We start from the raw sequence: 13,685 nt of genomic DNA, 5'->3' as shown, positions 1-13,685 counted from the left end.
ACTAAATTGTTAAATTTTCAAGCCAAAAAGAAGGAATCCTTTTCAAAACAGTTGAATTTTCAACCAGAAAATGTGAATTTTGAACCAAAAAGTTCATTTTCATCTAAATAGTTGAATTTTCTACCAAAATAATAAAACTTGTAACTCAAAAAGAAAAATATTCAAAAAAACAGTTTAATTTTCCAGCCTAAAAACACTTCGTTTTTGACAAAATAGTTAAATTTGACCCAGAAAATATGAATTTTAAAATGGCAATTCAGGGTGACCGTTTTAATCGAAGAAAAAAAATTCCCGGTCATTTCCCGGTTCACAAACATTTTTCCGGTGAATACAATTTTTAAAATCGAACTCTATCCTAAATATTTTTCCATTTAAAGTAATAAAAATAAACAATAAAAATACAAGTTTAAATGTTTTTCAATTCAAAAATGTTGTATTCAAATGTACAGAGTTCAAAAATTTAAATTAAGTTCAAAAATATAAATCCCCGTGAACATTTTCAATGCTCTAAATTAAAGAATCAATCAATAGACTTTAAAAAATTTCCAAATTATATTATTAAATGATTTTAGGCTGGAAAAATTAAAAAATTAAATTTTGTTTTTTAACTTAAAAGTTCTGAAATTAGAAGATAATTATCTTCATCTTAAATAGTTTAAGCATTCTTGAAAAGCTTTAACATTTTATTTCAAAATCTTGAGAAATAACAATTGAGTACAACCTAATTTAAAACAAAATGGAGATTTTTTCAGATTTCAAACCAAAAATTGAGAAGCTTTTTAAGAATTTTGAAAGGCTCCAAAAGAATGTAAACATTTTATTAATATTCCTAGGAAAATTGAAAATGATTTTTCATTTTAAAAAATGATTTTAACGGAATATTTAAAAAAGATTTAGAAAATTATCAAAAAAGACCCCGGAAGATTTTAAGAATTTTTTAAAAATTAAAGACAAGATTTTATTTATTTAAAAATATGTTTAGAAATTCTGAAAAAAATGGCCACACACTTCGTTTGAATCTTTTCAAAAATTCTAAACATTTATAAAAATTACTCAAATTTTTTGTACGAATAGTAAGTGTTTAATTATAATTTCGTCAATTTTTTTAATTTAGCAGAATAAATAAAAAAAATGAAGGCAAATTTAAATAATTTTTAGAAATTAAAGAGTTTAGAAGGTCTGAAAAGACAAACAAACAAAAGATTTTTTTCTTATATTGGTGTGAAAATTTTAAATAATTTTTTATTTAGAAAAATTAACTTTCAAGAGAAAATTTAAAAAGGTTTTAAACATAACAAACGACTTTCTAAAATTTCTAAAAATATTTTAGAAGATTTTAAAGCAAAATGTTTCAATTTGGTAAAATTGCAAAATAAAAACGAACAAAAATTGGGTAAATTCAAGAAATATTAAGTAGAATCAGAAAGAATTTCAAAAGTTTTCAAGAGAATAAACAGATTTTCTTAAATTTCTGGGAAAATTGAGAAGATTGGAAGGTTTTTTTTTTTTAAATTTGGAATGATAAATTTAAATTTAAATTTGGAATGATATTTGGACTCGAATTTTTCATAATATTTCGTAAAATCATATATTATGAAAGAAATTCTTTAAAATCTGCTAGATTCTTTTTCGACAATATTCAAATATTTAAAAGTCTTTTAAATTTTCTCAAGAATCTTGTGAAAATTATATTTACATTCGAAAAATAATTTTCAATTAATTTGAGTGTTGTCAAAGATAAAAAAAATATTCGTTAATAGTCTTTCTTTAAGAGTGACATATAAATAAATAAAAAAAAAAACATAACTCAAATTAAAAAAAATTACATTGATATTCAGAAATTATAAAGAATAATAAAAAAATAAATAGCGAATACACAAATAAATGAAAAAATGCCGAAAATATATATTACTATCGAATTATAAAATTTTCCAAATTTCGAATAACGACAATATTTTTAATTAACAAAAAAAATAAACAAAAATAAAATCCCAAATTTCAAAATTAAAATAAACGAATTATGAAATTTGCGACAAATGTTTTAATTCCCGAAATATATAATTGTGTAACATAGTTAATTGATTATTAATTTATGAGTAATTAATAGAATTATAAATAAGGCAAACAATTTAATGAATCATTAATTAATCATTCCTTAATTATTTTCGGAAATTTTTAATTTTGTCGAACTTAAATTACAGAAATAGAAATATTTATGAGAATTTGACAATTCTTTTATTGTATAATTCGCCAATTTTTTGTTGTTACTAATTTATGATTTAATTATTCTTTCTTTCGTTATTTTGTATTAGTCCCGGATTTTTTTTTAAATTGCCGATTTACAATATAAAAATATTTTTCGAAGTATTATAATAAATCAATGTTGAAATTAAATTCTGAGAGTTGAGAACAAGAAAATAAGTAATATTATCTTGTTTTCAAATTAATGGAACTATAATTTTCATAAGATTTTTGAGAAAATGTAGAAACTTTCTAATTATTTCATGGGTATTAGAAAAGAATCTAGAAAATTTTAAAGAACTTATTTTATTCTATGGGATTTTACAAAATATTATGAAAAATTCCAGTCACCAAATTAAAAAAAAATTTGTTTATTCTCTGGAAAACATTCAAAATTATTTTCAGTTCTACTAAATATTTCTTGAATTTACCCGATTTTTGTTACTTTTTTTTAATTTGCAATCTTACTTCATTTTTCAAAATAAAAAATTATTTAAAACTTTCACACGAATGTAAGGAAAATTCTCCTTTTTTTTAATTTTGTCAGACTTTCTAAGCCTCCTAATTTCTAAAAATTATTTCAATTTTTTCTGCATTTTTTATTTATTCTGGAAGATTAAAAATATTTCCCTAAAATCTGACAGCTTCTTCTTTGACCATTTTTGAAATCTTTTAAAATCTCTTTAAATAATTTCTTCAAATTAATTTTTCGAAATAAAAAATTATTTTAATTTTTCCCAGGAACCTGAAAAAATATTATTGATTTTCGTGAAAATTTACCAAATTTAGAAAAAAAAATCTTTGCAAGTTTTATTTATTATTGAATCGTTTCAAAACTTTTGAGTATCTCTCAAACTTACTCAAATTTTTTCCATAATTATGTAATATGACAAAATTGCAAAATTTTGCTTGAAAATCTTTTTTCAAACCCTTTTTAAAAATTTTAAAATATCCCATGAATTTTAAGAACTTTTTTCACATCCTGACAAAATTCAGTTAACCTAAAAAATGTGTAAAACTTGAAAAATTAAAAAAATGGCTTTAACACGTCGTCTTCCATAGTGTTTTAATCCACATTTTAAAATCTCTAAAACTTAAAATTATTCTTTTAAAATAAAACCGAAACCATTTCTCCTCAGATCTTTCATAATTATTCGATAAATCATTCGATAAAAAAAAAAGAAAAACACTATTAAAAAAATCCCCTGTGTCATTTTCACAATAATTATAAAAATGAACCGTTTTCTTGAAACATTTTAAAACGAGTTTTTAACGGCATTTAAAATTTCTGAATATTCCTAAGCTAGGAAATAATTTATATGCAGACGTTGACATAAGGTGAACAATAAAAATCATAAAAATATTGTTAAAAATCCTAAATTCTTATAAATTCTGTCATATTCTAAAGTAGAAATCACTTTTCTGAAGAAGAAGAAGAAAAAAAAAGAAAAAATGATTAAAATACTGAAAACTCAGCATTCCCGAGCGCTTCAATTAAATTTCCAGTCTTACTCGAGTCTAGTAACACTTACCTTGCAATTTCTCGAATACGTTCCGGCGGAATTGTCGGAATCGAGATGACAGGCGCCGAGGAGCTCTTTTTATTGGCAATTGCTCGCCTCCTCGCCTCGGCCGGATTCGTCGATGGCTGATAATCCGGTGGCGCATGCGTCTCACAAAAGGCCGTCTTCTGGACCAGCATCGGCTCACCACTGGCCGGCTGGACAGTTCTCATTCGCATGCAGAGGCCAGCCTGTTGGGCACAAGTCACGTGAAATGCGGCATAGCAATTGCTCTTGTGACACTGAATACAGGCGCCCACACCTCTCCTCTTGCAAACGTAACAGGTCAATCTCCATCTGGCCGCCGGAATGCTCTCGATACTGTCGATCGGCTCGAGGAAGACGGTATTGGCAAAGCGGACCTCCGGAATCCAGAGAGCGCAGACAACGTGCGCCCAGGTCGCCGGGCGGTCCGTCTGCTTGAAGGCGCCACCTCGATTTGGACAGAGGACACAGTCGACCGCTCGCGAGGGACTCTGGAGACACCTTCTGCAGAGCCACTGGCCCTCGGGAATGTAGGGAACCCCATAACAGTCCTGATGAACAGCCAGATTGCACATGTCGCAGAAGAGAATTGCATTGCTGTTCTGGCACTCGCCGTCCATGCAGATGCAGCAGACAGCGTCCTCGTCGGCGGCGATTCCTCCACCTCCGTTGGTCTGCTGCTGGAAGTAGGACTCCTTCTCGAGACGGTCCATCAGCAGCTCGAAAGTGTCGGGCTCCATTGGCGGTGTCAGGCCGGACGCCAGGCGACGCTCGTTCACTATTGAGAGCCAGGCTGAATCTTCCTCGTCCAGGTCGTATTCCACTTCGCCTGGAATTCGAGGAGAGATTCGTTTAGAGTTTGCAGACCTCGGAATTACTTCCGAGATCAAAAAAGTATCACCAAGAGTGACGATAAGGTTTCACTATTTTTAGGGCCTGTCTGGCGACCTAGTGAAAAAATTGTTACAGGTAGCAAATTACTCGCTTTTCGTTTCTTAAATTAACCCTATTTAGGGGTTGAGAAGACCCCAAAAAATTTTAAAAACAGGAAAAATATTTCCTATTAAATAAACCTTATAAAAGGAAAATAATGTATTTCCTATTTTTTTTTTGGAGTCTTCTCAACCCTTAAATAGGATTAATTTTTTGAAATTTTCTAAAAACGATGCTCACTTTGGTTTTCAATGACGATTAATTTGATACCTGTAACATATTTCTATATATTTTTTCCCCAAGTCGCTAGCGAGTTCCAAAAAATAGGCAAAAAAACAGCCTCTTCTGGCATCACTCTTTGAAAAGATAGTCGGAAAATAGTGTCACAACATTTTTCAAGTTTGAAAATTAACTGCAATTTTCAGGATGGTCGTTTTAATCGAAGAAAAAAAAATTCCCGGCCATTTCCCGATTCGAAAATATTTTTCACGGCCAAATAAATTTAAAAATTCAAAGTTCAAAACTAACCATTTTTCCATTTGAATTAACGAAAAATGAACTTCAAATAAAAGCACTTAAGGTAGAAATCTTAACTATGAATTAAATTTAAACAATTAATTTACTAAATTGCTTCATTAAATTTTAAGTAAAATTGGCAGTTACACTTTCAGTTCAAAAATTAATTTTCAATTAAAAACAAAACGAATTTTCAACCACAGAAATTAATTTTTTATCACAATGATAAATTTTCCAGAAAAATGAATTTTCTATCAACAAAAAAAATGAATTATCAACTAAATAGTTTTTTCTTCAAGCAAAGAAATTAATTAATTTAAAAAAATCATTCAATTTTCTACAAAACAGATAATTTTTTAACTACAAAGATTACATTTCTATCAAAAAAGGTAAATTTTTAACCAAATGTGGAATAGTTAAAACGATTTTTCAACTAGAAAAAAATTAATTTTAAACCGAGTACATGAATTGTCAACTAAAAAGACCAATTTTATAAAAAAAAATTAAACAGTTAAATTTTCAGGTAATAAAATAAATTTTCAACCAAAAAAGAAACAGATTTTCAAGAAAATACAAAAAAAAAGACGGATTTTCAACCAAAATAGAAACGGATTTTCAAGAAAATACAAAAAAAAGACAGATTTTCAACAAATAGTTGAATTTTTACCTTACACAGATAAATTTTCAACTAAAAATAGAATAGTTAAAATTTCGGTAAAAAAATAATTTTTAATAAAAGTAAAGTAAATTCTGTGAGAATAATTTTCAAAGGAAAAAATTATTTTTAACCAAAAAGATTAATTTTCTACTAAAAAACTTATTTTAAACAAAACACATAAATTTCCATATAATACAGGCCAATTTTTAACCAAAATTTGAATAGTTAAAATGTTAGAAAAATAAATATTAAAAAAAAATTTTTTGCACACAAAAAAATTATAATTCAGCCAAAGATAGAAGAATTAAATTTTCAGTTAAAATTAATTTTTAACTAAATACATGAAATTTCATCTAAAAAAATCTATTTTCTACCAAAAATAAAGTAGTTGAATATTCAGTTAATAAAATAAGCTTTAACAAAAAAAGTAACGAGTTTTTTAATAAACAGATACATTTTTAACAAAAAAAATCAATTCTTGACAAAAAATAGAAAACAGTTAAATTTGCAGGTAGCAAAATAAATTTTCAATCAAAAAAGAAATTAATTTTCAAGAAAATACTTAACTTTTTAACCAAAGAAATTAATTTTTAACCAGAAAGATCAATTTTCTACCAAAAAAGACTCACAAAAAAAATATTTTGGTGACAAAAATAAAAGAATCAAATTTTCAGTAAAAGCAAGCAATTAAAAAAAAAATTAATTCCTAACAAAACAATTCAAATTTGATTCCAAAAGAAGAATTTTCTACCAAAAAAGATAGTTTTAATAAAATATATAAATTTTCAACTAAAAATATAAATTTTCTACAAAAAATAAAGTAGTTAAATTTTTAGTTAATAAAATAAATTTGTATCAAAAAAAGAAACGTGTTTTTAAAAAAAATAGTTAAATTTTTTAACTGAAGAAATAAATTCTTGACAAAAATATAATAGTTAAATTTCCTACAAAACAGATAATTTTTAACGAAAATGATCATATTTCTATCAAAAACAGGTAAATTTTCCACAAAAAATGGAATAGTTAAAGTGAATTTTTAACTAAAATGACGAATAATAAAGTAGTTGAATTTTCAGTTAGTAAAATAAATTTTCAACCAAAAAGGAACGAAGTATCAACCAAAAAAATCAATTTTTAATTACAATGATGAATTTTCGACCAAAAATATAAATTTTCAACCCAAAATTCTACAAAATGGATCATTTTTTAACGAAAAAGATTACATTCCTATAAAAAAAGTACATTTTCATGAAAAAATGGAATAGTTAAAGTGAATGTTCAACTAAAATGATAAATCTTCAACTAAAACATTTCAATTTTCAACCAAATTCATGAATATTCAACTAAAAAGAAATTTTTTAACAAAAAAAATAGAAACGAATTTTCAAACTAAGTTTCATTTTTAACCAAAGAAATTAATTTTTAACCAAAAAAAAAGTATTTTTAACTAATAAGAGTAGTCTTCTACCAAAAAAATACAGATTTTCAACAAATAAATTAATTATCACCTAAAACAGATCAATTATCAACTAAAAATAGAATAGTTAAATTTTCAGCAAAAAAATCATTTTCAATAAAATAAAATAAATTTTGAAAGAAATAGTTTAATTCTCAAACAAGATAAATTTTATATAGACAAAGATAAATTTTCAACAAGAAATCAAACAATTAAATTTTCATTAAAAAAAAATTAGTCATTTTCAATAAAGTATACAAATTTTCAACTAAAAAGGATAAATTTACAAATGAAAAAATTACTTTTTAACTAAAAAGAAACGAATTTTCGACCGAAAATATGAATTTTTAACTATTTTTTTTCCAACCAAAAAATGAATTATAAAAAAAATAGAATAATTAATTTTTCTACAAAATAGATAATTTTTTAACGAAAAAGATTATATTTCTATCAAAAAAGGTACATTTTAACAACAAACTTAATAGTTAAAGTGAATGTTCAACTAAAATGATAAATCTTTAATTAAAAAATGTGAAACTTCAACCAAATATATGAATATTCAACTAAAAAGATACATTTTTAACAAAAAACAAACGAATTTTCAAAATAATAGTAGTTTTATTTTCATCCAAAGAAATTATTTTAACAAAAAAAAAATATTTTTAACTAATAAGAATATTCTTCTACAAAAAACGGATTTTCAACAAATAAATTATCACCTAAAAAAAATAAATTTTGAACTAAAATTAGAATAGTTAAATTTTCAGAAATAAAATTATTTTCAATAAAATTAAAACAAAAGTTTGAGCAAAATAGTTTAATTTTCAAACAAAATGATAAATTTTATATTGAAAAAGATAGAATTTCAACAAGAAATCCAAAATTTACATTTTCGTAAAAAAATAATGATAATTCTAAATAAGAAAGAAACTAATTTCCTAAAAAAAAAAGTCATTTTCAAAAAAGTAAATGAATTTTCATCTACACAAGAGCGATTTTCAACCGAAATTAGAATAGTTAAAGTGCTAGAGAAATAAATGTTTAAGACAACAAAAAAAAATAGAAGAATTAAATTTTCAGTTAAAACAATTTTCAAACAAAAAAATACATTCTCAACAAAAAAAAAACTCAATTTTAGATCCAGAAACTGAATTTTCTAAAAAAAAAATACAGTTTCAATCAAATATATCAATTTTCAACTAAAAAGGATAAATTTACAAAAAAAAAAATAATTTTCAACTAAAAAGGAACGAATTTTCAACCAAATAAATTAATTTTTAATCGCAATGATGAATTGTCGACCAAAAATATGAATTTTTTAACTAGTTTTTTTTTCTCAACCAAAGAAATGAATTCTTCACAAAAAATAGAATAATTAAATTTTTTTACAAAACAGATAATTTTTTAACGAAAAAGATTACATTCCCATCAAAAAAGGTAAATTTTTTAATCAAACATGGAATAGTTAAAGTGATTTTTCAACTGGAACAAAATTAATTTTCGACACAAATACATGAATTTTTAACTAAAAAGACCACCAAGAAAATAGTTAAAATTTTAACCAAAGAAATTAATTTTTAAACAAAAAAATATCAGCTAAAAATAGAATAGTTAAATTTTCAGTAAAAAAATCATTTTCAAGTAAATTGTTAACGAAATAGTATAATTTTCAAAAAAGATTAAATGAAATTTCCATTGAAAAAAAAACATTTTTTCGAGAAAAAATCGAACAGTTATATTTTCTGTTAAAACAATTCATTATAAAAATAAAAGAAAAAAATTATTTAAAAAAAAAAAGATTAATTTTCTACCAAAAAATACTCATTTCCATCAAAAACGTGAATTTTCATATAAAACAGATCAATTTTCAATCAAAATTAAAATTGTGAAAATGATAGAAAAATAAATGTTGAACAAAACAAAAAAAAACAATTTTCGAACAAATATTTTTCTTTTACACCAAAAAAAATTATATTTCAGCCAAAAATAGAAAAAACAATAAATTTTTAAACAAGACAAATAAATTCCTAACAAAATAATTTAATTTTTAATCGAAAAGATGAATTTTCTACCAAAGGAGATACAGTTTTAATAAAAATTTATAAATTCACAACTAAAAGTATAAATTTACAAACAAAAAAAATTGGATAGTTCAATTAACAGTTCAAGAAAAAATGAAATAGTTATCTTCATTAAAAAAAATTAATTTGCAACTAAAAAAATGGATTTTCAGCTGAAGAAATTAATTTTTAATCACAAAGATGAATTTTAAACCAAAAATATGAATTTTTGACCAAATAGTACAATTTTCAACCCAAAATATAAATATTCTACCAACAAAAAAAAAACGAATTTTTATCTAAATAGTTTGTTTTTTTTCAACCAAAGAAATAAATTCTTAACAAAAAAAAGAATAGTTAAAGGAAATTTTCAACTAAAAGATCAATTTTCTACAAAAAATAAAGTAGTCAAATTTTCAGCTAGTAAAATAAATTTTCAACAAAAAAAGAAACTAATTTTCCAAAAAATAGAATAGTTAAAACTTCAGTAAAAAAATCATTTTCAATAAAATGAAAATCAATTTTGAACGAAATAGTATAATTTTCAACAAAGAATTAAAAAAGATAAATTTTCAACAAAAAATCGAACAGATACATTTTTATTTTTTAAAAAATCTAAGTGAGAAAAAAACTAATTTTCTATAAAAAAAATCATTTTCAACAAAGTACACGAAATTTCATCTAAATAAGATCAATTTTCAACCAAATTAGAATAGTGAAAATACTAGAACAATACATTTTGAACAAAAAAAAGAACCAATTTTCAAGAAAAAATTGTTTTTTTTTCATTCAAACAAATTATTTTTCAACCAAAAATAGAAGAATTAAATTTTTAATTAAAACAATCAATTATCAAACAAAAAAAAAACAGTTTCAGCAAAATGAATTCATTTTCAACATAATAACAAAAAAAACGAATTTTCAACTAAATAGTTTTTTTTCTTAAAGTAAAAAAATGAATTCTTAGAAAAAAAAATAAAATAGCTTCAACTAAAAAAATGTAATATTTACCCAAATACATGAATTTTTTAACGAAAAAGATTACATTTCTATAAAAAAGTGAAATTTCCAACAAAAAATGGAATATTTAAAATAAATTTTCAACTAAAAAAATTTAATGTTTAACCAAATACATAAATTTTCAACTGAAAAGATAAATTTTGAACAAAAAAAGAAACGAATTTTTGAAAAAAATAGTTCAATTTTTAACCAAAGAAATTAACCAAAAAATTTAAACAAAAAAAATACAAATTTTCAACTAAAAATAGAATAGTTAGTTATGCAGCAAAAAATTAATTTTCAATAAAATTAAAGTAAATTTTGAATGAAATAGTATAATTTTTAAACCAGAATAAATTTCCAACAAACAATGGAATATTTAAAATAAATTTTCAACTAAAATGATAAATCTTCAACTAAAAAAATCAAATGTTTAACCAAAAACATGAATTTTCAACTTAAACGATAAATTTTGAACAAACAAAGAACCGAAATAAAAAAAATAGTTAAATTTTTAACCAAAGAAAAAATTTCGGAAAAAAAACAAAACAATTTTCAACAAAATATTTTTGTTTTCATCCAAAAAAATTATTTTTTTAACCAAAAATAGAAGAATTAAATTTTCAGTCAAAACAATCAATTTTCAAACCAAAAAAATAATTTTTAATAAAATTAAAGTAAATTTGTAACAGTTACATTCTCAACCAAAAGAAAAACTTAATTTTTAGATCTAAAAAATACATTTTGTATAAAAAAAGATACAGTTTCAATAAAATATATAAATTTTCAACTAAAAAAGATAAATTTACATACAAAAAGATGAATTTTTACCTAAAAAGAAACAAATTTAAATGAAATAATAAATCTGCAACTAAAAAAAATATATATTTAACCAAATACATAAAAATTTAATTTAAGAGATAAATTTGATGAAAAAAATAAAATAAATTAAATTTTCAGTTAGTAAAATTAATTTCCAACCAAAAAGGAAACGATTTTCAACAAAATAGATATATTTTAATTCGATTTTTTTTATTTCAAATCAATTATTTTAATTGGGTATATTACTATTTCATTTTTGTTTAAAAATTTATCTTTTTTAACTCAAAATTTAACTATTTTGTTAAAAATTCATTTTTTGGTCAAAAAATCTCATCTGTTCTTTAAAAAATTAACTATTTTATTCAAAATTAGTTGTTTTTTTAAAATTAACTTTAAATAAATTGTTTTAACTTTTTTATTTTTGATTAAACATCAATCTTTTTTAGTTAAAAATTAAACAATTTGGTTGGAAATTGATCTAATTGGTTAAAAATTCGTCTTTTTTGCTTAAAAATTAATTTCCACGTTTCAAAAAATCAACTATTTGGTCAAACATGTATCTATTTTATTAAAAATACAATATATCTCCAATTTTTCTGTTTTTAGATCATTTTACCACGTAAATCCCTAAAAAAATGAAACGAAAACGAAAAAAAGTTTGAAATTGAAAAAAATTAAAAGTAAATTTACCATCTAAATCTTCTCCACTTCGTTCCATAAAGCGGACATAATTATTTGGCAGGGGTTCAGCTTCTCCAATTTGGTTTTCATATCCATCCAATTCCTTCACAACAGCCACAGGCAAATTACTAAGAATCGCTTTGACTTCCTTCTCCTTATCAGAAATTGGAGCACCCTTCGCAACATTTTTCTCGTCGCGTTCAAAATCCTCTTGAGAAATTACTGGAATCGTGTCGGTGAAATTCAAGCGAACTGGTTTATTCACTTCATCTCCCAAATTTAGCTTCATTTATCGGAGAAAAATTATATATTTTTTAAATAAATAAAATAACAGGTTATGAATGATTTTCTATACTTTTTAAATGTATTTCGTACATTTATAAATAATTTAAGTAGTATGAAATCTAAATTTTTATTCAAGATAAGCTTGTTATTTAATAATGTATAAAGTGTGATAAAATCCTCGTAAAAAATAAAAATAAAACTTACCACAACAAATTTTGTCGACTCTTGTGTCGGAGCAACTTCTGCACTTCCGGGTGTGGTGGGATCTTTATTTCTATTTCGACCCTTCTTTTTATTAGATTGAGGCGTATTCATGGTTAAATTACACTTGAGGGCACATATTATGATTTATAATATAAGAAAAGTAACTATTTAGAACACGAATACTAAAAGGTTTGAGGTTAGGTTCTTCGCGCGCGCAACTTTGACACTTTGGTTGACACCTTTCACTTTTTTCTAAACAATAGAAGTTTTTCGGAAAGGTTCTTAAAATTATCAACCATTTTATGGGAATTATTTTACTAACACATGAGTTATAGATGAAAAAATAAGCCAAGTTTACGTCTTGAGGTGTTTACGAGTTGCACCGGGCGAACTCACTAGCGCTATCTACACGCTTTTCGACGGAACTAATTGTAACTAAAATTTGAAATAACTTTTTGATAGATTTTTTAAGATTTGTAGAAAAGTTTTTGGAAAACTGAATTATTTCAATATATATTAGAAGATTTTTAGGCGTTTTTCAAGGTTTCTAGAACAAAAGATATTTTTAAAAAGATTGCTGGGAAAACTTTAAGTAATTTTTTATTTTACAAGATTTATTTTCAGAGAGTAATTCAACAGATTTCAAACATTCCGAAAGATTTTCAAAAAATCTCTTATTTGAAAAAAATGTTTTTAATTTTCTTAAAATTTGTAATGATTTTGTATTTTAGAACATTTATTTTAAGATAATTAAAAAGATTTCCAAACATTCCGAAATATTTCCAAAAAAATGTGCAAGATTTGAAAAAAATTTGTTGTATTTTACAACATTTATTTTAAGAGAACAATCATTTAAAAATGTCAAAGCGTTCCGAAATATTTTAAACAAAAAATTCTGCAAGATTTAAAGAAATTTTTTTAAGTTTGCAAAATTGTTTAAAAAAGTTAGGAAAAATTCTGCAAAATTATCAAATTTGTAATGATTTTTCATCTTACAACAATTATTTTTGAAAAATAATTAATTTAAAAAGTTTTTAATATTTCAAAATATTTAAAAAAAAGATAATCAGATTTCAAATCATTGCGAAGAATTTTTTAAAAATCTACAAGATATAAAGAAATTTGTAATCATTTTTATTTTACATCGTTCATTTTAACAGAATAAATCATTAAACAGGTTTCAAAACATTTCGAAAGATTTCCAAAAAATCTGGAAGATTTAAAGAATTTTTTTTTATTTCTAGGTAAAAGTCAGCAAAATTAAAAAAAAAAATCATAACATT

General features: G+C 23.4%; 1 protein-coding gene across 1 annotated transcript in view; it reads right to left on the bottom strand.

The window, feature by feature from the left end:
* The window catches only part of LOC117172624 (peregrin), a 60,003-nt gene extending 47,226 nt beyond the window's left edge, over nt 1-12,777 (bottom strand). The window contains exons 1-3 of the mRNA XM_033360723.1: nt 12,403-12,777; nt 11,923-12,196; nt 3,774-4,617 (exon numbers count right to left, since the gene is read on the bottom strand). Of these exons, the coding sequence (XP_033216614.1) occupies nt 3,774-4,617; nt 11,923-12,196; nt 12,403-12,513 (1,229 nt within the window). The 5' untranslated portion in view covers nt 12,514-12,777. The remainder of the gene's footprint in view (nt 1-3,773; nt 4,618-11,922; nt 12,197-12,402) is intronic.
* Between the last annotated feature and the right edge of the window lie 908 nt (nt 12,778-13,685).

Source organism: Belonocnema kinseyi, chromosome 5, assembly GCF_010883055.1.
Source record: "Belonocnema kinseyi isolate 2016_QV_RU_SX_M_011 chromosome 5, B_treatae_v1, whole genome shotgun sequence".
Classification (NCBI taxonomy): domain Eukaryota; kingdom Metazoa; phylum Arthropoda; class Insecta; order Hymenoptera; family Cynipidae; genus Belonocnema; species Belonocnema kinseyi.
The sequence above is the reverse complement of the archived record's forward strand: the minus strand, read 5'-3'. Positions and strand labels throughout refer to the sequence as shown.